The sequence below is a fragment of the Oncorhynchus nerka genome, linkage group LG9a (genome assembly GCF_034236695.1).
Source record: "Oncorhynchus nerka isolate Pitt River linkage group LG9a, Oner_Uvic_2.0, whole genome shotgun sequence".
Taxonomy (NCBI): domain Eukaryota; kingdom Metazoa; phylum Chordata; class Actinopteri; order Salmoniformes; family Salmonidae; genus Oncorhynchus; species Oncorhynchus nerka.
The window spans coordinates 36,329,340-36,354,428 of record NC_088404.1 but is presented as its reverse complement, the minus strand read 5'-3'; the positions used below and the strand labels follow the sequence as shown (position 1 = coordinate 36,354,428).

At 44.8% G+C, this 25,089-nt stretch overlaps 1 protein-coding gene across 6 annotated transcripts in view; it reads right to left on the bottom strand.

Moving 5' to 3' along the window:
- Positions 1–25,089, bottom strand: part of scaper (S-phase cyclin A-associated protein in the ER) — a 139,622-nt gene that overhangs the window by 38,177 nt on the left and 76,356 nt on the right. For all 6 annotated transcript variants that reach the window (XM_029668013.2, XM_029668015.2, XM_029668017.2 and 3 more), the window contains 3 exons: positions 18,061–18,197; positions 8,567–8,632; positions 8,320–8,446 (listed from right to left, as the gene is read on the bottom strand). In XM_029668013.2, coding sequence (XP_029523873.1) covers positions 8,320–8,446; positions 8,567–8,632; positions 18,061–18,197 — 330 coding nt within the window. The remainder of the gene's footprint in view (positions 1–8,319; positions 8,447–8,566; positions 8,633–18,060; positions 18,198–25,089) is intronic.

The window sequence follows — 25,089 nt, the reverse complement described above, 5'->3', positions numbered from 1 at the left end:
CTATCAGACATGTTAGTGCCTGGGTCGACCGGGAGGATAGGGGCTCCAGGGGAGGAGTGGGTGCTGATGGAAGGCTTTCCTCGGCTTTCCTCACAGAGGGAGCAGCCATGGGGACAGTCATTCCTCACCACACCAAGCATGGAGGTACACTGGGGGTCCCTCCTACACCTAATGAGGTCACATTCTCCCAGGTAGTGTGACAGCCCTCAAATCCAGGCACTCCACTCTATTTTAGTTCCACGGATGAAGGGTTTGCCAACAAGCCTGAACACATTGAGGAAGCGCTTTGCAAAACGATATATAAGCTCTTCATCTGTCACTCACACAGACTGCCAAGGCACAAGTCAGCAGGATCCGGTGACAAAAAACACTGAACTCTGCTAGGGTTAAGGGATTTGGACAAACACACTGAAAAAACACCAGAGGCCCTATGTATGATGTGCAGTGAGGATTATGGAAATCTCTACCATGATCCAATCTGCCCATGTGTGTGGTTGAGTGCTGTTTATAAGAGAACAACCTCCTTTATGTAGGTTACCAACGGTTTCCATCGATATGGTCTCTAGCACTGAGCTGGGTTTAACCCATTCTTAACTCACCCATCAACGCAGCCATCTAAAAGCTTCTGGGCTAAATGAGAAAAGGCAGCTCTTTCATGGTGTCTTATCAAATGGTCTTTTAAAGGGGTTAACTAGGACCTGCTAGCTCTGGCTGTCTGACGGTAAAGCCAGACTGGGACAGTTTGGCTGCATCGGTCTTGGCCTGTTGACAGATCGATCTATGTGACAAAAAAAAAGAAGAAGAGGATTAACCTCCAATAATTTTAGCCAACATCTTCAGGTGGTCTACATCTGCAATACCCATGGCATCCTTACCAGACATGACCCATCTGCTCGTGTGGAGATACACAATCATTCATTTCTTAAAAGAACACAATCAGATATTGGTGTTTTTGGTGCAAGAACCAGCATAGTAATCAGTGAGTGGACCTCTGTGGTGTTCCTCACGTTTTGGTTGAATGCATTCAGTTGTGCAACTGACTAGGTAGGTATCCCCCTTTCCCTTCCTTCTATCTAGGATGTACAGCTTTATACTCTGCTGGCTCAGTACAGTGGATGGCAGTAGAGCAGAGCAGGAATAATAGGCCTTCTTGTTCCCGATCAATGAAGAATAACTTTTAAATTGAAACAACTAAAGAGAGCAAATTGCAATAACAGCCGAATTACATGCCATGTTAAACAGAACCCTCTGGTACGGAGTTCTTCAGGTACACTTACTGTGAGTTACACATAGAAACAATAGAGCTGTCTTTCATTAAATAACCCGTTGAAACACACTGGGAACTGTATAACAACCTTAAGGTGAGATCTCCATAGGACGTGTGCTGTAGTAACTATTGTATCTATTGTTGCCAAATGTTGATTACAGCCAACAGGCTTCCGGTTCCAAAGCCATGGTTACAACATCTGGATTTGATTCATATTTTCAACAAGCCACATCTAGCTTAGCACCAATCCTCCACTCTATGTAACTATGGAGCAGTGTGTGATCTGTCTGTGTCCTGTCACTCCCTGCTAGACAATCTGGTGACAGTGTAATAGGATGAGGGGTACATTTCTTCTAAAGTGAAACTCCCAACATGACTGAAGACATGAGGAAAGGCGAGGGGGCAGGCCAGACAGTCGAGTCTAACATGAATTATAGAGCTGAAGGAATCTTACCCAATTCTTACTCCTGCTGACCATTACTACGCCAGCTAATCAGAAGGCTGGCAGCTGTAAATTCCTGTGGCTGTGGCACTGCTGAGAGAAGCGGATAAGCGGAGAAAGTGAGGTAGGGAGGGCCAGCCGGACAGCTCTTTGTAGTCACCTCCCACTAGCCACTTTAATTAGATACATAAAGAAAGGAGGAGGGGAAATGGAGGGGAAAGCCCCGATCCTCTGGCCCCAGACGCTGGGGAACAACTGGCTGGGAGTTCATTAAAGGTGTGACACAGGACAGCCCCTTTGTCAATCAGTCTTTGGCCTCAAACTGGTTGCCCCAAACAATATTACAGACGGAGTGAGGAGGGCAGACACACCCCCATACATGCATTTAATCTTGGACCCCGACTAACATATACACTTGCAAAAAAAGCCTGTGAGGAGTAAACAAAGTCTCAATTTTGTTCAGTAGTCTAAACCAGCATCTGCATGTATGGGAGGAGTGATAAACCACAACAAGACTGCTGGAGTAAACATTTAGAGACTGAGTAAGAGTTTGTATATTAAAAGGGTGTAATGGCATGCAGTTTGGTACACTAAAGTAGAATGATTGGTTGAGAGACTGTAAATGGGAAACAATACTGGGTGAGTTTATTTTAAATGTGAAACAATACTGGATGAGTTTAATTTGAATGAGAAACAATACTGGGGGAGTTTATGTTGTTATGTGAGAAACATTACTGGGTGAGTTTATTTTAAATGAGAAACATTACTGGGTGAGTTTATTTTAAATGAGAAACATTACTGGGTGAGTTTATTTTAAATGAGAAACATTACTGGGTGAGTTTATTTTATGTGAGAAACAATACTGGGTGAGTTTATTTTATGTGAGAAACAATATTGGGTGAGTGTATTTTATGTGAGAAACAATACTGGGTGAGTATATTTTAAATGAGAAACAATACTGGATGAGTATATTTTAAATGAGAAACAATATTGGGTGAGTTAAATTTAAATGAGAAACAATATTGGGTGAGTATATTTAAATGAGAAACAATACTGGATGAGTTATTTTAAATGAGAAACAATATTGGGTGAGTTAAATTTAAATGAGAAACAATATTGGGTGAGTATATTTAAATGAGAAACAATACTGGGTGAGTTATTTTAAATGAGAAACAATATTGGGTGAGTTAAATTTAAAATGGGTGACAATACTGGGTGAGATTATTTGAAAATGGGAAACAATACGGGGTGAGATTATTTGAAAATGGGAAACAATACGGGGTGAGTTTATTTGAAAATGGGAAACAATACGGGGTGAGTTTATTTGAAAATGGGAAACAATACGGGGTGAGTTTATTTGAAAATGGGAAACAATACGGGGTGAGTTTATTTGAAAATGGGAAACAATACGGGGTCAGTTTATTTGAAAATGGGAAACAATACGGGGTGTGAGTTTATTTGAAAATGGGAAACAATACGGGGTGAGTTTATTTGAAAATGGGAAACAATACGGGGTCAGTTTATTTGAAAATGGGAAACAATACGGGGTCAGTTTATTTGAAAATGGGAAACAATACGGGGTGAGTTTATTTGAAAATGGGAAACAATACGGGGTGAGTTTATTTTTATTTGAAAATGGGAAACAATACGGGGTGAGTTTATTTGAAAATGGGAAACAATACGGGGTGAGTTTATTTGAAAATGGGAAACAATACGGGGTCAGTTTATTTGAAAATGGGAAACAATACGGGGTGAGTTTATTTGAAAATGGGAAACAATACGGGGTCAGTTTATTTGAAAATGGGAAACAATACGGGGTGAGTTTATTTGAAAATGGGAAACAATACGGGGTGAGTTTATTTGAAAATGGGAAACAATACGGGGTGAGTTTATTTGAAAATGGGAAACAATACGGGGTGAGTTTATTTGAAAATGGGAAACAATACGGGGTCAGTTTATTTTATAAAATGGGAAACAATACGGGGTCAGTTTATTTTATAAAATGGACTGAGATTCATTAGACTGATGAGGCTAGCGAATGTCATTTAAAAAAAGAAAAACATTTAGCCTAGAAGAACAAGTCACCTACACAGTCAAAAGTAAAAAATATAATATATTTGTATACTATAATTTGCGAACGACCTGTCCTATAGGCTATTTGCATTACATTTTTAATAAATTACAAAAAACAGCTGTTTTCAAATTAAATGTAGGCCTCACTAATTTAATTAGCTTAGGCATAAACATTTTAATTAGGCTTAATAAATAACAAAACATGGCTGTCTACGAACACCAGGGCCGGCTGGTCATGGCTAGAAGGGACCAGTTTTGTTAAATTAACTTCAGATTTGACTTTTCGTGGGCAGGTTAGGAGAACTAACATAACAGGTTAGGAGAAAAAGGTCAAAACAAAATCAAATCTTATTGGTCACATACATGTGTTTAGCAGATGTTATTGCGGGTGTAGTGAAATGGGTTAGATAAATTTGTTAATTTGACAAAAGCTGGATCCCTTCTAGCCATGACCGTGCCGGCCCACCCCACTCCCTCTGCGATTCAGCACCACAGCAGTGGAAAGAGGACACTCTAGGCCCCTCAAACTCAACTCTGGACCGCAAAGCCAGTTCCACTACTTTTTATCCCTGTTCCTGTCTAATCAGGGACTGATTAGGTGCATTTCATTATCAGGTAGAACAAAAAACCAGCAGGTTCCGGACCTTGTAGGGCAAGAGTTGTATACCCCTGCTCCAGGGAGCCGCAAAATGAAGAAATCGATGTTGGACAAACAAATTGTAAATATGCAAATTGTAAATATGTAAAAGTAAGTAAATAAATGAATTCGTTAAGGCTGGTTTATTGAGAGAAAGCTTAACAATGCTGTAAAATGAGCCCTACATTTATTAAAACACTTGTTTATAAAGCTCAAATCATATCTCACCATTTTCTAATGGATGATGATAATAAATGTTTATTATATAATTTCAACTATCGTGGGGTCGTGACTCGTGCCATTGTGTGATATACGTGGATTATTGAGAACTCAATTTCCTACTATAGGCAGTTGTCTGCCTAGTTATTGCAACATTGTAACTCTGCGATGTGAATAGTTGACAATGATGTTTAGTTTCCAAGTGCTACTGAATAAGCTCAACTGAAATTCACCAACTGTGCATGATACACATCATTACTCTACCAATCCCTTCCAAATCTTTATACTATACATGACACAGGCGCATATGTTGCTCTGGCCTAGGGTGGCAGCAGAACTGCTAGGACTGGGCCTCACAAACACTTTCCTCTAATTTGCTTGTGTTTGAGGTAGACCTTGGCCTGCTCAAAGTGAGCCGCTGCCGTTGGGAAGTCAAAACTCTCCAACTCCTTGGAGCAGCTTGCGACGGCGCATCAGCCTCTTTGTCCTCAAAATGGCTCAATCGTGAGGCCAATCCCAATCTCAGAAGGCACACTGGAAACAGGGATAATCAACACAATCTTCACCAATTTTTCCAGTAGGGGTGCACTTAGCTGAAGTCCCTTATGCGTGTCTTTTGCGTGAGTAAAAATAGAAACCCAGCAGACACTAATTTCCCAGCAGTTTGAGGATTTATTAGTCTATGAAGTATATTTGCCTTTGAAGTTGAAGCACATTGACTGGTATTTCCATCAATGAATAAAAAGCATTATTGGGTGGGGATAAAGATTTTTTTACCGGCTAATACAAACCCTGTACTGAGGCGCAAAATCAGACACCAGACAGCCTATGGAGGAACTACAACACAGAGGGATTTCAATGTTTGACCCCAGTTAAAGTTACAAAAAGTCAGCCATCCTGGAAACATCAACTCAAATATTAAAGGCCATATTCATAGTCTTCCAGCAAACCTGTCCTGGTTAGGTAAGAAACATGTAGGTACTTCGGAGAAACAAAGAATGTCAAATTAAACGATTTCCCTGACTTTATGACATACTTTGGCAGCAACAACACAAAAGCTTGTTTGTTTGATAAACAATATAACTCCTTCCGAACTCATAATAAGAGGGTTATTTTCATACAATAGGGCCTATTCAAGAGCAGGTCATGTGAATGGATCATATTCTGGCCAACTTTAGTCTACTCTATTCATTTATTGTAGTAAAATCTGTAGTTAACATAATAACTAAAGAATTCCAGATGGGTTAAGGTTTGGCGACATAGTAAATCACATAGCCTCTGTTCAATAGCTGTCAAGACTAGATTAAATAACCATAACACTTATAATTCAAATCTTAACACTTCTTGTATAGGGGTAAGCCAACAATAGCATTGAAACTCATTGGAGTATAACCCTTAGCCAAAAAATTTACAAAAATGGTACTAATCTTAACAAAATCTGCAATTTCTTTACAAAAGTAAGTGTATTATTAACCTGGATGTGAAATAACAATTAACCTCATCAATTTGAATGCTTAATGTGAGCACTTATAGCCATAGACCAGACTATTAAGGAATAATAATAAGCTTCCTGACACACTTCCTGTCAGTTTGGTCCTCCTAGTCTCATCTGACAAGCTCAATAAAACAAACATTTGGGGAAAGTGGATCTATGACACACTAACACTCCCAATCTAAGCCAGGTGGAACAAAGAAAACCCTCCAAGGGGATGAGGAATTTAGAGAAAAGTATGATTTTCAGCTACAAGACCAGTATACTCGTCTTAGGTGAGTATTGCATTCAGTGTGCAGGAATACAAAATATAACCTTGGAATTTCACAACATTCAGACACTGCTAATTTTGGCTATATCCGTCAACTTCAGGCAGGCTCCTTGAGGCCCTATGTTCTTGTTACTCTGTTGCCCTATTCCCCCACCTCCATATCCCAGGTAGAACAAGCCAACGGTTAGTCATGAAGGGGAGACCTACCAGCCCATGACAGCTGGCAAATGAAAATGTAAATACAGTCTCCACTCTTCAGCTCTTAGACCACAGTGTTTCTGACAGTCCCTCAAGTGTCATAAACTCTCTCCATCTAAGGCCAGCCTTTATTTGAAAGCAGTGACAAACAAATTTGGGCCAGTGTGTAAATATGCGAGTTCATTACCAAGGTATGAGAGCAGAAAGGTAAGAAATTGCCCTGAAAAAAAATCTTAGAGGGAAAAAGCTCTCTACTTCTTTTGAGTTTGACAAAAAAAGAACCCATTAGTGCTCACAGAGGGAGAGGCGTGCTGGGGTCGGAGACTGGGGGGGGGGCTAACTGAGGCAGCCGTGGAGGGGGAGTGTCGGGTGTTGTTCAAGGAATTAGCAGGGAAAGTGGAGACTGAATCAGATACCGCAGAGGAAAAACAAATATCTAGGTGAGTCAATAACACGAGATATGCTTGTTAGGTCAAATAATCTAAACGATCCTGACTTAAAGTGACTCAGGGGGCAGACACCCATGCTGACAGAGACTATATTTATTTGCCTTTGTCCTGGGATTAGAGGAGGAAGTGCTCCCCAGGCTGGTTCACAGGCCAGCCCACCATGGCCCTCCCCACTCCCCTCAGCCCAGGCCTCACTCTGCTCTGGGCTGAGGGGGAAGAATGTGTTTAACAGACATACTGAATGAAGTCTCTTCCACCCCTCTACACCCACAAAACTCTAATGAATTCACAATAGGGTTTTCCTCAATTGTTTTAATGAACTATAAATATGTAAAGAGCTTTAACCACACAGAGTTGTCTGTCCTAGCGATCCCAGTGTTGAATTGAGGAGGACTCCAGGCCTAGTGACCCCTGACCTCCAACAGGGAGAATAATGGGAGGAGTCCCCCTGTTAGTGACAGCTTGAACACCATCGCACTGGACTCCTCCTCTCTCATTACACTGTACTGCTGTGCCAGTCACTCCTGCCACCTCGCTCTCCCTCTCTCTGGGGAAATTCAGTAATAGCCTCTCTACCCCTCCCCCTGTCAATGACCAGACACCATCATCTCTCTATCCTCCCACCCACCAACATGCACAGTGTGCTTTATCAGACCTTGAACTGCAACTTGGCAGAAGAATGATGGCTTGTCACTATATGTTTTCCTCTTCATAAACACAGTGACAGGTCCTCTTCATAAACCCAGTGCAACTCCATAAAATACCATCAAACAAAGTCTCATCTACAGTGGATTTCTTTCATTCAAAAACATTGACTTAAATCAACTGTTGTTATCAATGTCTGTCATTCAGTATATAGCTTTCTAAAAAAGCAGCAAATACCAATGAAATACCTGATACTCCACTGTAATTTGAGATCCTTTGGATTACATTTTCTAGGAAAACCTTATGTTATTGTATAAACCCACAATATACTTCTGAAGCATGCAAATGTTTGCCTGTCTAGTAATGGGTTGCTCCTCTATTAGTAACATGTGGCCAATGAAAAGACATAGCTAATCTGGCCTGCATTACAAATAACCTGGGGCAAGGAGTTGGGGAGTAAGTGATACTCTACACTGGAAGACAGACAGAGAGCTGCAGCCAAACAGAACGCTTCAGTTCAGAGAACTGCCCCACTCACTGCACACACAACCCACACTGACTAAGCACTGACATAGCAACACCCAAGCAGCACTATATGACATGGAGGAGAGGTGTTAGTGATTTACCTGCTTCTCCAGGATGCGGGAGATCTCTCCCAGGGTTCTGTCCAGGCCTGACACCCTAGTGTTGGCCCACTGCCCGCTGTCCTGGCCCTGGAGCTGCTTCACCAAGTCCTTCACCAGACGCTGGAGCCTAGGGAGAGGGGGAGAGGCTTAGTCCAGTCATCCATCCATCTATAATTTCAGTATCATCAATATTCACTACAGTTAAGTAGATGAAGTAGAAGGCATAAATGTTAAGTAGGGAACTAACTTGGCCTTGTATGGGGAGTCGGGGACTTGTGTCTTTGCCTCCATTGATGTCTCGTACTCCTTTGCCCTACAGAGGGAACATAAAAACAGTATTTGAATAAGAGGAAAAGAGTACTCCAGTGGTCAGAGAAAAGGCAGGGGAGGATGAGAAGTCTGAAGGAACAGAAAAAGATCAAGTTAAGACAAAGTGTTTATTTTGCCTGTCAACTGTTCCCCCCCAGTAACTCTAAATAAATCATGCATTAATTCTACAGGGGCATAGTTCCTCACTGGTTTTAAAAATTCACAAGGACATTCCACCCTCATCACTTTACAATGGCATATCACATGTTCTGTTAAACTATATTGTTAAATAAATAGTAAATGGTATGCTCCAACTCGGGTAGCAAAGACATCAGTGTTTTGAATCTATGACCTCCACAGATGCACAGGGTCATTAGGACTGTTCTCTGTGGCATTAGACCAGCAGACATGGCAAAGAAGACAGGCTCTACTAGTAGCACACAGAGCATCTGTCTGTCAGTCAGACAGTCAGCATCTTAGAGCAGATAAGAGCTATTATAGATCCCAGGCTGACAGAAAGAAGGTCCTACGGTCAGACACAAAGCAGCGGATAAACTAACAGGCCCCGGAAGAGGACAGGTGGAGCCTCCCTAGAGGACCAGACCTGTCCTGGCAGAACAAGGCTCAAGTCATTAGAAACACTGTTAATGTCAATCCAGCTCAGAATTAAACCCTGAAATAAAAGGTTGTGTAGCTCCAGTGAAGACAAAATATTTAGGTAAACTGACTATGGGGTTTTATCAATGTTTACAATTTCTAAGGTTAAATCAGCAAACATTTATCAATCAGAGAAATATCTATGAGCAAATCAGAAATGTCTGCTCTCAAGGGCAACCTTCCCATATAAAAAGGCATGAGTTTAAACTTGATACCATCATTGAAATGATCAATTCACGTGCTTAACTTTTTAGTCTTTGCACTACGTTATCAATGTCTTCTTCAGCAGTTGTAACAGTTCCAAAAATATTAATATGGCTTTAAAATAAATCAATCACTGCACATTGGCAGTACATGAACTAAAGGGGCAAACTTTTGGCCTGGAGTAAACAAAAATGTTTTAACATCTATTTATTTATTTTATTTCACATTTATTTAACCAGGTAGGCTAGTTGAGAACAAGTTCTCATTTACAACTGCGACCTGACCAAGATAAAGCAGTGCGACAAAAACAACAACCCAGAGTTACACATAAACAAATGTAGTCAATAACACAAAATAAATAAAAAATAATACAAATCTAGGTACAGTGTGTGCAAATGTAAGTGTAGGGAGGTAGGCAATAAATAGGCCCTAGAGGCAAAAATAATTACAATTTAGCATTAATACTGGAGTGACAGATGTACAGAAGATGATGTGCAAGTAGAGATACTGGGGTGCAAAAGAGCAAGAGGGTAAGTAATAATATGGGGATGAGGTAGTCGGGTGTGCTATTTACAGAGTGTGTGTACAGGTACAGTGATTGGTAAGCTGCTCAGACAGCTGATGCTTAAAGTTAGAGGGAGATATGTCTCCAGCTTCAAAGATTTTTGCAATTCGTTCCAGTCATTGGCAGCAGAGAACTGGAAGGAAAGGCGGCCAAAGGAAGTGTTGGCTTAGGGGATGACCAGTGCAATATATCTGCTGGAGCATGTGCGTGTTGCTATGGTGACCAGTGGAGCATGTGGGTGTTGCTATGGTGACGTGAGCTGAGATAAGGTGGCGCTTTACCTAGCAAAGACTTATAGATGACCTGGAGCCAGTGGGTTTGGCAACGGATATGTAGCGAGGGCCAGTCAAAGAGAGCATACAGGTCGCTGTGGTGGGTAGTATATAGGGCTTTGGTAATAAAGCACATGGCACGGTAATAGACTACATCCAGTTTGCTGAGTAGAGTGTTGGGGGTTATTTTGTAAATGACATCGCCGAAGCAAAGGATCGGTAGGATATTCAGTTTTATGAGGGTAAGTTTGGCGGCATTAGTGAAGGAGGCTTTGCTGCGAAATAGGAAGCCGATTCAAGATTTGATTTTGGATTGGAGAATCACCAGCAGCATAAGCGAAAAGAGTGGGCCCGAGAATTAAACCCTGTGGCACCCCCATAGAGACTGCGAACAACAGACCCTCCGATTTGACACACTGAACTCTATCAAGAAGTAGTTGGTGAACCAGGCGAGGCAGTCGTTTGAGAAACCAAGGGTATTGAGTCTGCCAATAAGAATGCGGTGATTGACAGAGTCGAAAGCCTTGGCAAGGTCGATGAAGACGGCTGCACAGTACTGTCTTTTATCGATGGCGGTTATGATATCGTATGGGACCTTGCGCGTGGCTGAGGTGCACCCATGACCAGCTCGGAAACCAGAATGCATAGTGGAGGGATTCAGAGGCGGCAGGTTAGCCTAGGGGTTAGAGCGTTGGACTAGTAACCAGAAGGTTGCAAGTTCAAACCCCTGAGCTGACAAGGTACAAATCTGTCGTTCTGCCCCTGAATAGGCAGTTAACCCACTGTTCCTAGGCTGTCATTGAAAATAAGAACTTGTTCTTAACTTACTTGCCTAGTTAAATAAAGGTAAAATATATATTTTTTAATCAAAATGGCTGGTGATCTGTTTATTAACTTGGCTTCCGAAGACTTTAGAAAGGCAGGATGGATATAGGCCTGTAACAGTTTGGGTCTAGAGTGTCTCCCGCCTTTGAAGAGGGGTATGACCGTGGCAGCTTTTCAATCTTTGTGAATCTTAGACGATACGAAAGAGGTTGAATAGGCTAGTAATAGGGGTTGCAACAATTTCGGCAGATAATTTTAGAAATAGAGGGTCCAGATTGTCTAGGCCAGTTGATTTGTAGGGATCCAGATTTTGCAGTTCTTTCAGAACATCAGCTGTCTGGATTTGGGTGAAGGAGAAGCCGGGGGGGGGGGGGGGGCAAGTTGCTGCAGGGGGTGCCGAGATGTTGGACAGGGTAGGGGTAGCCAGGTGGAAAGCATGGCCAGCTGCGGAAAAATGCTTATTGAAATGATCGATTATCGTAGATTTATCGGTGGTGACAGTGTTGACTATCCTCAGTGCAGTGGGCAGCTGGGAGGAAGCACTCTTATTCTCCATGGACTTTAGTTTCCCAAAACGTTTTGGAATTAGTGCTACAGGAAGCAAATTTCTGTTTGAAAAATCTAGCCTTAGCTTTCCTAACTGACTGAGTATATTGGTTCCTGACTTCCCTGAAAAGTTGCATATCGCGGGGGCTATTCGATGCTAAAGCAGAACACCACAGGATGTTTTTGTGCTGGTCAAATGCAGTCAAGTCTGGGGTGAACCAAGGGCTATATCGGTTCTTAGTTCTACATTTTTTGAACGGGGCATGCTTATTTAAGATGGAGAGGAAAGCACTTTTGAAGAGCAACCAGGCATCCTCTATTGACTGGATGAGGTCAATATTCTTCCAGGATACCTGGGCCAGGTCGATTAGAAAGGCCTGCTCACTGAAGTGAGGGGCAACGGTGAGAGACTTGTTTCTGGAAAGGTGGATTTTTAAAAGTAGAAGCTCGAATTGTTTGGGCACAGACCTGGATAGTATGACAGAACACTAAAGGCCATCTCTGCAGTAGATTGCAACTCTGCCCCCTTTGGGATGGAAACTTCAGGTGGCCTTCCTAAGCCAGGCCTCAGACACGGCTAGGATATCCAACATCCATACAGTGCTCTGTGAAAAAACCTGCGTTTGTAAATGTAATATCATACAGTATTGTAGAGGGATTTGGATGGGTTAATGGAAGGTAATATGATCAGAAACACAGGGCTCCAGAGCAGATTGTCACTGTAGGTCAGTGTGGCCCGCCAGCAATATTATTTCCCCCCCCCCAAATGAATGACAAATATTATAATTTTTTATTATAATTTTAAAAAACTCAGACCTGCGATGCAGGAAGGAAGTTACCCCACCTAAATTATGCAAAAGTTACATTTGACTTTACAAACAAGAAGAGGGCTTTATTGGAGTTTATTTCTTCTAAACCGATGCGTATTTAAAATGACAGCAACTGGCTGAGGCTTAACAGCATCTTTCACAATAGAGAAATGTGGCCTAATAGAAGTGGGATGTTTTAATTAGGCCTACTTACAATGACAGCTAGCCCAAAATGTAGCATCCTACATAAAACAATAATTTAAAGAAAAAAAGGCGATGTCTGTTAATATCAGGAGTCTCGGTGTCACGTCTACTCCCGCTCCTCCCCTCCGGCGTTCGACATCGCCGGTATACTAACCACCGGTCCTGGGATCCATCATTACGCACACCTGGACTCCCATTAACTCCCCTATATCTGGCACTCTCTTAGGTTCCTTCCCCAGTCAGTATTGATCCTGTGTTAACGCATATATGCTACTGTTACGTTGATCGTTTTATTAAACGTTTTACCTGCACCTGCTTATCAACTCACAGCGTTTTCGTTACAGAATACTAACTCAAACAATGGAAGCAGCAGGAGAACAAAATATCTCCCAGACAGTCGACGAGCAGGGATACCTTCTATGTCAACATCAGGACCAGCTGGCACAACTGGGGACAGCTATGGGAGAGGTTCTTCGTAGTGTGCAATGTCTCAAACGTACCCGGGAGGCATGGCCATCAACTAGAGGAGGTTTACTCGACAACCAGTTGACCCAGCACAACAGCCCATTCAGCAACCTACTCCGGTCAGCGATGCCTATTTGTCCCTCCCAGATAAATATGACGACACCCCATCTAAATGCCATGGCTTCCTACTTCAGTGCTCACTCTACTTTACACACCAGAGGGGAGCCCCCACCACCGAGAGCTCCAAGGTTGCCACTGTTATTTCTCTGCTGACTGGGCAGGCTTTGGAATGGGCCACAGACATCTGGGAGAGAGAAGAGGAGCTAGATTCATATGCGGGGCTCATGGCTCTGTCCAAATGCAGCTTCGATCATCCCCTGGAGGGCAGAGAGTGGGGTGAGCGCTTACTCCAATTACGCAAGAGGGACCAGACAGCTGCCGAGTACACGCTCACCTTCTGGACAGTAGCAGCATTCAGCGGATGGAACGAGCAGGCGCTTCGTACGCTATTCCAAAGAGGTCTGCGCAAGGAGGTCCAGACGGAACTAGCCTGTCGAGATGACAACCTCACTTTGGACGCACTTATTGGGATGGCCATCCGTCTGGATAACCTACTACTGGAGCGTCGGTACTCTCATCACTTCTCCCCCTCCCTCAGGGAACACTCTGGATCAGAGCCTGAACCCATGGAGGTAGGGGTCTTACACCTCCCCACGCCGGGATCCACAAGAGCAGAGGGACGGTCACGTGATCTTCCACCTCATAGGGCAGGAGTGAGTATTCCATCTTCATCACTTTCTGCTAAACTCTTTTTGGTGTCCATCACACTAGTTGATTGTCCCTCATGTACTGTGTCTACAGCGTTTAGTGGATTCCGATGCCGCAGGGAACTTTATTGACCAGACCCTTGCCTCCTCTCTTAACATCATCTCCTACCCGCTCTACTCTCCTTTTCCGGTTCAAGCCCTTGATAATTGGCCATTAGGACCCGGAACCATCACACACACACACACACACACACACACACACACACACACACATCACCCAATCACTCACCCTCACCGTGGAGTCCATTCATCAGGAGAACATCCCCTTCTTCATCACCAGTGCACCGGGTCACAAGATCATCCTCGGCCTCCCTTGGCTTCAACGCCATAACCCCACCATGGTCATGGTCGAGGATGGGAATCACAGACTGATCACCCGAATGCCGGAGGACCTGCTTCCCCATTCCCTGTGGTTCCAAGTCAGTTGAGAGTCCTGTGGTTGCCGTTCAGCCCAACATCCCGGAGGTATACCAGGAGCTGCAGGAGGTATTTTCCAAGACCCGCCATCGAACTGCTGGCAGGGTCTGCGCCTCCGCACAGACGCATCTACACTCTGTCGGTGGCTGAGACCCAGGCCATGGAGGATTACATCAGAGGCGCTTCAACAAGGTTTCATCTGCATGTCCACTTCTTCATGGCCAAAAAGGATGGAGGGTTACATCCATGTAATGAATAGCGAGGACTCAACGAAATCACCAAGAAGTACCATTACCCTATCCCTTTGGTGCCGGCAGCCATCGAACAGCTCTGCGGGGCCTGGTTCTTTACCAAACTGGACCTGCGGAGTGCTTACAATCTCATCTGCATCCGGGATGAGTGGAAGACTGCGTTTAGCACAATGTCTGGTCACTATGAGTACTTGGTGATGCCATTTGGTTTAGCCAACGCTCCGTCAGCGTTCCAGGCAATCGTTAACGAGGTGTTCGGGGACATGCTCGGATGCCAGGTCGTCGTGTAAATCGATTACATCTTGGTCCACTCGGCTACCCTGGAGGATCACATCACTCACGTTCAAGGCAGTCCTGAAACCTCTCTGGCTAACCACCTGTTCATCAAGGCTGAGAAGTACCAACTTCATTAGAGGGCTGTCTCCTTCTTAGGCTACCAACTCAGCCAGCAAGTAGTGTGGATGGACAACAGGAAGGTAGATGTGGTCAGGTCATGGCCAGTCCCAACCACCATAAAGGGGTTAGCCAACTTCTACCGCCGTTTCATCAGAAACGTCAGCTCTGTCACTGCCCCTTTCACCTCAAGGGTGGGCCCTGTAGGTTGGTGGTTCTACTTTGAGAGTGACATTTTCTCTTGCTAGAAAGCTAATTGTTCTGAACTAATGTTGCCATTAAAAAAAAAGGATAGCCTACAGTAGGCCACGTAGACCTGTTTCTCCCCACTAATCACAGCACAGAAAAATAGGCAAAAATAAGAACTTAATAGAAACATTGGGGATTTTATTAGTGTAATCAGATCGAAATGATTATGTTACTGTCATTTAAGTGATGTATTCATCAGATGTGTTCAAACATTTTGTTCAATTTGTTGTGTAGGCCTATTAATTGTGCTAATATTTTATATGCAAATTATGTTCTGGCCCTCCGACTATTAGCTCCGATAAATGTGGCCCCCATGTGAAACCTAGTTGTGTACGTACATTCCCACAAAGATTACTGGATTAACCAAGGATGTATACATTTTCCCAATGCTGAGAGAAACCTAACATGAAACGCTATTAGTACTGTCTTTTCCGAATGTATGAAAACAGAAAGATTGTTTACCATGAGAACAGACCATAAACTGCATTACCAAAGAGGCATTACCCCGAGATATTCAGAGCCTGGTGTGAAGGCAAGGTCAGGGTCCTTAAATGCTATAGGCATGCTGAGTAAACCGATCAGCTAAACGGCTAGTGCGGTGACGGAGGTCCATCATTCTATCACATTATTTAACATGTCCTCCAAGACGACTGAATAAAAAAATGCTGCTGCTTTCCTGTCACCAGAACTTGAACTATACCTGGCCCGTTTGTCATTCCTAATATTACAATATTCATCTCTGACAGGTTTACACCCACCCAGGTTAAACGGGGAGCAATTGCTGAGCCATTCATCATGCTCGGCAGCAGGCTCGGCTAAATGGGCTGCGGCTATAAATATTAGTAATCAGCTATTAGAGAAAAAGCACAAATCTACAATGCAGAACTAATAATCAATTCATCACAGTCTGCTCTTTATTAATCTGGACTGGGCTGGCCCTGACAGACTAAAGAGAGCCAACACTGTAAAAATGTCTACCTTTGGAGGCAAAAAGTAACCAATTTAGTTTTATATTGTTACATGTATACTGTTTGATGCTGTGTTACTGTATATACTGTCCATTATGGCAAAACAGCTAAACAGTCGGGTTGGACCCAAATGGACCGGTTGTTTTAACTACAAGTCGGCTTGATGAGCCTGAAACCTCCAGTGGTTTCCCTGGGGCCTCATCTCACAGGAACATTGTGTGTATATGGACCCCTTCAGCTCCTCTACTGGGTGAAAGGAGTATTGCTGTGATGACCTATCCAGGTTCCACACAGGGGTGTCTTTGTGTGCCCACCTCCTTCTGAGCTCCACTAACACACTACTGACTCTGTTCCCAGCCAAGGGAAACACACACAGCGGGCTACAGCCAAACGGCTTGCACTACAGGAGCAGGTACACACTTCCAAATCCATGTTTCAAAGTTCAGAACGCATCCCAACGCATATTTTCATCAGAAAAGCAGCCCGATATTACAGGAAAAAAGACAGCCAAACCGCCAAAATGTGGGTTAAACTGTGTTCAGCAGTTTATGATGGAGGGGATAAAAGCCCGCCTCAGAGTCCAATGAAAACATCTCTTGCATTTTACCGACACCCTGCCATGCTCCAATAAAACGGCTCATTTCCACTCAGCGATGGAACTGCTCACCTTTATGCTAGTTGGGGCTTTGTGTTATTTACTACCTCTAAAAGCCTTGTGCCTCTGAGTGCTAGTCTCAGCAGGGTTAGAGCTGGGGCTGAGAGAGAGAGGGCTGGGGATGGGGCTAGGGATGGTGAACAGAGGCAGATCATGTCACTTTCTCAGCAGCAAGCTCCTCCATAAGGGAACAGAAACACTCATGACAAACTTCACTGAAAGCTAAGTTATATAGAATAAAGTACTAAATATTTAATATGTTGGATACTTCTGCCCCCTCTACAAGTCCCCTTTAAATAAAACATAAGTCGGACATATACTGAGAAGCTGAGTTAAGTTAAAATGTTAGTGGGCGCTGCTAAAAATAGAATGTATAACAAAGTGGATCCATCACAAGGTGAGTGAGTATTCTGATAATAAAAGTGACTACAAAACAGGACCGTTTGCTCGTAAGAGTTAACGACGCGCATAAGACATATGTCATTTCAGGTGCTGCACCCCCCAGGCCACCACAGTCCAACCTGCCCCGTGACAAACAGCTCATCCCACAACTTTCCCTATCCTGCCCCTCAACCCCTTCCTTCCTCCCTTGTTGTGACAGGCTACTAAACTGATTGATCCCATGTCTGGGATCTGACAGAGGCGCGTTGCCTCCTATTTGTTGATTACTATTGATTTTCTTTGATACTTCATTTAAAAATCAATAGCCCGGAGAAAGAAAAATAGGCATGGTTTACACATACTTTAACATACTATTGTCCACTGGAGGCGGCTTCAGTTTTGGCAGAACCCTGGCAGCAATTAGGGGGAGAGCTCTTAACAGGTGAAAGCCAGGGCCTCAGATCGATACCCATTTTTCTTCCCCAATCACAGAAAGTGGCCATAAATTAAGCTCATCAGTGTTATTCTGTGGACAGCTGTGATGCACATAACGTCTGCTTCCATCGCCTTGTCACTCAAAGCACCCCGCCGAAGGCAGCGCTGTCCTCTGTGCCTGAGAGGGTGTCACAGAGAGAGAGAGAGAGAGAGCGAGAGAGAGAGAGGGGGGAGAGCGAGGGGGGAGAGCGAGGGGAGAGAGCGGGGAGAGAGCGGGGGAGAGAGAAGAGGGACAGATGGATGCATCACCTGGAGTTCATGCGTCCGCGGAGCTTCTTTGCCTTCTTGCGTGCCTTCTGCCTCTCCTCTCCGTCCTTCACACTCTCAGAGGAGACAGTGCTGTCCGTCACAATGTCAACTATGTACTTCTTTAAGGAAAGATGCTCCTGAAACACATGCAAACATTTCATTACAACTAATCTCATTATTAAAAATGTGTCCAACAGTGTAAGCAAATGTGATGCTGATATGAAATTGTAATGGACACAAGGAGTGAGGAAAGAAGGTTAAATAAAAAGGCAGGCAATTATCTAGGGTGCCATTTTTCCTTGGTAGACATAACCTCTGGCACTGAGAAGCCTGTGAGTCCACCTGCTGCCTGGCACCCATGGTAATACTGAATTAGGTAGAGGTTTTGCTTCCAGTCTAGAATACGCCACACCAGGTCTGTCAGATCAGATGCTGCTGATATCTCCACCAGGAGACAGAGGGATGTAACCCAATTTAAAAATCATGATGGATGTGCAAAAAAATCAATTACCCAATTATGCTGTCATCCAGAATCCTAGAGGATGGAATGGTCTAACTAGATGACAGTATCCATTCAGCAGTCTAGCCTGCATGAGGCATTCCATTTCTTTTTGTTAAGTGTTGGCAGTGCACCTGCTGCTTGAAAAGGGGTTTCAGAAGAAACATTTGAAAGAACGGTGTCATCATAAGCACACTAGAGCTAGAGAAGACCGACAGTTAACTATGTGCTAAAGTGCTCAATAATCCATGAGCAATAGCGATCACAAACAGGATCGGGAATCAATTCTTACGGCTTTATTGTTTTGACTTATTGATTTGTTATCAACCTGATCAATCAGAGGGACCCTTACAAAAAAAGATTGCAGTCAGAGTGCAGTATAACTGTAGTACAACTTCAGTATGCTGCAAATACTGTGTCTAAAATATATATATTTTTTTACTGCAGTAATTTTGCAATATACAGTGGGGAGAACAAGTATTTGATACACTGCCGATTTTGCAGGTTTTCCTACTTACAAAGCATGTAGTGGTCTGTAATTTTTTATCATAGGTACACTTCAACTGCGAGAGACGGAATCTAAAACAAAAATCCAGAAAATCACATTGTATGATTTTTAAGTAATGCATTTTATTGCATGACATAAGTATTTGATCACCTACCAGCCAGTAAGAATTCCAGCTCTCACAGACCTGTTAGTTTGTCTTTGAGAAGCCCTCCTGTTCTCTACTCATTACCTGTATTACTGCACTTGTTTGAACTCGTTACCTGTATAAAAGACACCTGTCCACACACTCAATCAAACAGACTCCAACCTCTCCACAATGGCCAAGACCAGGGAGCTGTGGAAGGACATCGGGGATACAATTGTGGGCTACAGGACAACAGGCAAGCAACTTGGTGAGAAGGCAACAACTGTTGGCGCAATTATTAGAAAATGGAAGAAGTTCAAGATGACGGTCAATCACCCTCGGTCTGGGGCTCCATGCAAGATCTCACCTCGTGGGGCATCAATGATCATGAGGAAGGTGAGGGATCAGCCCAGAACTACACGGCAGGACCTGGTCAATGACCTGAAGAGAGTTGGGACCACAGTCTCAAAGAAAACCATTAGTAACACACTACGCCGTCATGGATTAAAATCCTGCAGCGCATGCACGGTCCCCCTGGTCAAGCCAGCGCATGTCCAGGCCCGTCTGAAGTTTTCCAATGACCATCTGGATGATCCAGAGGAGGAATGGGAGATGGTCACGTGGTCTGATGAGACAAAAATTGAGCCCTTTGGTCTAAACTCCACTTGCCGTGTTTGGAGGAAGAAGGATGAGTACAACCCCAAGAACACCATCCCAACCATGAAGCATGGAGGTGGAAACATCATTCTTTGGGGATGCTTTTCTGCAAAGGGGACAGGACGACTGCACCGTATTGAGGGGAGGATGGATGGGGCCATGTATCGTGAGATCTTGGCCAACATCCTCCTTCCCTCAGTAAGAGCATTGAAGATGGGTCGTGGCGGGTCTTCCAGCATGACAACGACCCGAAACACACAGCCAGGGCAACTAAGGAGTGGCTCCGTAAGAAGCATCTCAAGGTCCTGGAGTGGCCTAGCCAGTCTCCAGACCTGAACCCAATAGAAAATCTTTGGAGGGAGCTGAAAGTCCATATTTCCCAGCGACAGCCCAGAAACCTGAAGGATCTGGAGAAGGTCTGTATGGAGACATGGGCCAAAAGCCCTGCTGCAGTGTGTGCAAACCTGGTCAAGAACTACAGGAAACGTATGATCTCTGTAATTGCAAACAAAGGTTTCTGTACCAAATATTAAGTTCTGCTTTTCTGATGTATCAAAGACTTATGTCATGCAATAAAATGCTAAATAATTACTTAAAAATCATACAATGTGATTTTCTGGATTTTTGTTCTAGATTTCGTCTCTCACAGTTGAAGTGTACCTATGATAAAAAATACAGACCTCTACATGCTTTGTAAGTAGGAAAACCTGCAAAATCAAGATGGCGTAGCAGTCGGACGTGTGTTTTGTCTTGTCCCGTCCTGTCTGGTGTAAATATAGTGTAAATATAGTTTTCCTCTGGGTTTTTTTCTGTATATATTTCGTACAAATTTTAATCTCACTTTCCAACTACAGGCTGAATATACTCTCCTGCAACCCGCATCACCCAATGTGGTACGGATCTGCTTTTTCTATACTTTAGAACCGGAACCCTCATCAGAAGCTAGCCAGCTAACTAGCTACTAGCTAGCCACTGCTAGCGGTCTTCAAAGCTAACTAGGACACCAGCGCGACATCAACCCAGAGCATATCAGACTGCTTTTTCTCTACCACATCTCCGGATTCCTACCGCAAGCTCTGAACCTTTACACCGGATCATCGCAACTAGCTAGCTGCAATCCGAGTGGCTACTCCTGGCTAACGTCTCTGTCCCAGAGCAAGCACCAGCTAGCCTTGAGCTAGCCTCGAGCTAAGCCCATCTCCCGACTAGCCGAAGAGGTCCAACAATACCTATTTTGCCAATTGGCCTGGACCCTCTACTGCCGACACGGAGCCCCGCCGATCCATCACGACTGGTCCGCCGACATAATCGTCCGAGGTGGTTTCAACAGGCTTTTCTGCTGCGACATCGCCAAAGATCCATCTGCTGGCCAAGGCCCGCAAGCTTTCTGAATCGCTGTGTCTCCAGCTCACCTAGCGTACTAGAGCACCTGTAGCATACTCCTGGGCTACAATTACCCGGGCCCACGACCGGTCTGTCGATGTCACCGCATGAAGAGGAATAAACAGACTCACCCCATCGCGACGTCCCCCAAAGGTTAACTCTCTAGCCCTCGCTATCTCCCTGCTTGCTAATTCGGCCTGCTAACGGCTAGCTTGTCAAGCTCCGGTCCGCTAACTGCTACCTTGTCTAGCCCGGGCCTACGAACTGTTAGCTTGTTAGCACAGGCCTGCTAACCGTCTGAACCACCGCGTCCCAATCACTCTCTGACCCCATTTACTTTCTATCTCTTTTTGATTTTTAATTTGTTTATACCTTCCGGAAACCTGCCTCACCCAATGTGATACGGAATCGCTATTACTTTTAATTTTAATTTTATGACACACTCAAGAACCTCCAGACGCTAACCAGCTAACTAGCTACAAGCTATTTAGTCATTGTTAGTTTTTAAAAAACCTGGATAACACTCGCCAGCCCAGCTTCCCTGCCCATCCACCGCGGCCCCCTGGACACTGATCTCTTGGCTACATAGCTGAAGCACGCTGGACTGTCCATTAATCACGGTACTCCATTCTGCTTGTTTGTTTTACCTGTCGGCCCCGTTGCCTAGTCAACGCCATTTTACCTGCTGTTTGTTGTGCTAGCGGATTAGCCTCGCCTACTGTTTTTAGCTAGCTTTCCAAATTCAACACCTGTGATTACTGTATGCCTCGCTGTATGTCTCTCTCAGATGTCAATATGCCTTGTATACTGTTGTTCAGGTTAGTTATCATTGTTTTAGTTCACAATGGAGCCCCTAGATCCACTCTGCATACCCCTGTTACCTCCTTTGTCCCACCTCCCACACATGCGGTGACCTCACCCATTTACAACCAGCATGTCCAGAGATACAACCTCTCTCATCATCACCCAGTGCCTGGGCTTACCCGCACCCCACCATACCCCTGTCTGCGCATTATGCCCTGAATATATTCTACCATGCCCAGAAACCTGCTCCTCTTATCCTCTGCCCCCAACGCTCTAGGCGACCAGTTTTGATAGCCTTTAGCCGCACTCTCATACTACTCCTTCTCTGTTCCGCGGGTGATGTGGAGGTAAACCCAGGCCCTGCATGTCCCCAGGTACCCTCATTTGTTGACTTCTGTGATCGAAAAAGCCTTGGTTTTATGCATGTCAACATCAGAAGCCTCCTCCCTAAGTTTGTTTTACTCACTGCTTTAGCACACTCTGCTAACCCTGATGTCCTTGCCGTGTCTGAATCCTGGCTCAGGAAGGCCACCAAAAATTCAGAGATTTCCATACCCAACTATAACATCTTCCGTCAAGATAGAACTGCCAAAGGGGGGCGGAGTTGCAGTCTACTGCAGAGATAGCCTGCAAAGTAATGTCATACTTTCCAGGTCCATACCCAAACAGTTCGAACTACTAATTTTGAAAATTACTCTCTCCAGAAATAAGTCTCTCACTGTTGCCGCCTGCTACCGACCACCCTCAGCTCCCAGCTGTGCCCTGGACACCATTTGTGAATTGATCGCCCCCATCTAGCTTCAGAGTTTGTTCTGTTAGGTGACCTAAACTGGGATATGCTTAACACCCCGGCAGTCCTACAATGTAAGCTAGATGCCCTCAATCTCACTCAAATCATCAAGGAACCCACCAGGTACAACCCTAACTCTGTAAACAAGGGCACCCTCATAGACGTCATCCTGACCAACTGGCCCTCCAAATACACCTCCGCTGTCTTCAACCAGGATCTCAGCGATCACTGCCTCATTGCCTGTATCCGCCACGGAGCCGCAGTCAAACGACCACCCCTCATCACTGTCAAACACTCCCTAAAACACTTCTGTGAGCAGGCCTTTCTAATCGACCTGGCCGGGTATCCTGGAAGGACATTGACCTCATCCCGTCAGTTGAGGATGCCTGGTCATTCTTTAAAAGTAACTTCCTCACCATTTTAGATAAGCATGCTCCGTTCAAAAATGCAGAACCAAGAACAGATACAGCCCTTGGTTCACTCCAGACCTGACTGCCCTCGACCAGCACAAAAACATCCTGTGGCGGACTGCAATAGCATCGAATAGCCCCGTGATATGCAACTGTTCAGGGAAGTCAGGAACCAATACACGCAGTCAGTCAGGAAAGCTAAGGCCAGCTTCTTCAGGCAAAAGTTTGCATCCTGTAGCTCCAACTCCAAAAAGTTCTGGGACACTGTGAAGTCCATGGAGAACAAGAGCACCTCCTCCCAGCTGCCCACTGCACTGAGGCTAGGTAACACGGTCTCCACCGATAAATCCATGATTATCGAAAACTTCAATAAGCACTTCTCAACGGCTGGCCATGCCTTCCGCCTGGCTACTCCAACCTCGGCCAACAGCTCCGCCCCCCGCAGCTCCTCGCCCAAGCCTCTCCAGGTTCTCCTTTACCCAAATCCAGATAGCAGATGTTCTGAAAGAGCTGCAAAACCTGGACCCGTACAAATCAGCTGGGCTTGACAATCTGGACCCTCTATTTCTGAAACTATCTGCCGCCATTGTCGCAACCCCTATTACCAGCCTGTTCAACCTCTCTTTCATATCGTCTGAGATCCCCAAGGATTGGAAAGCTGCCGCAGTCATCCCCCTCTTCAAAGGGGGAGACACCCTGGACCCAAACTGCTATAGACCTATATCCATCCTGCCCTGCCTATCTAAGGTCTTGAAAGCCAAGTCAACAAACAGGTCACTGACCATCTCGAATCCCACCGTACCTTCTCCGCTGTGCAATCTGGTTTCCGAGCCGGTCACGGGTGCACCTCAGCCACGCTCAAGGTACTAAACGATATCATAACCGCCATCGATAAAAGACAGTGCTGTGCAGCCGTCTTCATCGACCTCGCCAAGGCTTTCGACTCTGTCAATCACCATATTCTTATCGGCAGACTCAATAGCCTCGGTTTCTCGGATGACTGCCTTGCCTGGTTCACCAATTACTTTGCAGACAGAGTTCAGTGTGTCAAATCGGAGGGCATGCTGTCCGGTCCTCTGGCAGTCTCTATGGGGGTGCCACAGGGTTCAATTCTCGGGCGACTCTTTTCTCTGTATATATCAATGATGTTGCTCTTGCTGCGGGCGATTCCCTGATCCACCTCTACGCAGACGACACCATTCTATATACTTTCGGCCCGTCATTGGACACTGTGCTATCTAACCTCCAAACGAGCTTCAATGCCATACAGCACTCCTTCCGTGGCCTCCAACTGCTCTTAAACGCGAGTAAAACCAAATGCATGCTTTTCAACCGATCGCTGCCTGCACCCGCATGCCCGACTAGCATCATCACCCTGGATGGTTCCGACCTTGAATATGTGGACATCTATAAGTACCTAGGTGTCTGGCTAGACTGCAAACTCTCCTTCCAGACTCACATCAAACATCTCCAATCGAAAATCAAATCAAGAGTCGACTTTCTATTCCGCAACAAAGCCTCCTTCACTCACGCCGCCAAGCTTACCCTAGTAAAACTGACTATCCTACCGATCCTCGACTTCGGCGATGTCATCTACAAAATGGCTTCCAACACTCTACTCAGCAAACTGGATGCAGTCTATCACAGTGCCATCCGTTTTGTCACCAAAGCACCTTATACCACCCACCACTGCGACTTGTATGCTCTAGTCGGTTGGCCCTCGCTACATATTCGTCGCCAGACCCACTGGCTCCAGGTCATCTACAAGTCCATGCTAGGTAAAGCTCCGCCTTATCTCAGTTCACTGGTCACGATGGCAACACCCATCCGTAGCACACGCTCCAGCAGGTGTAT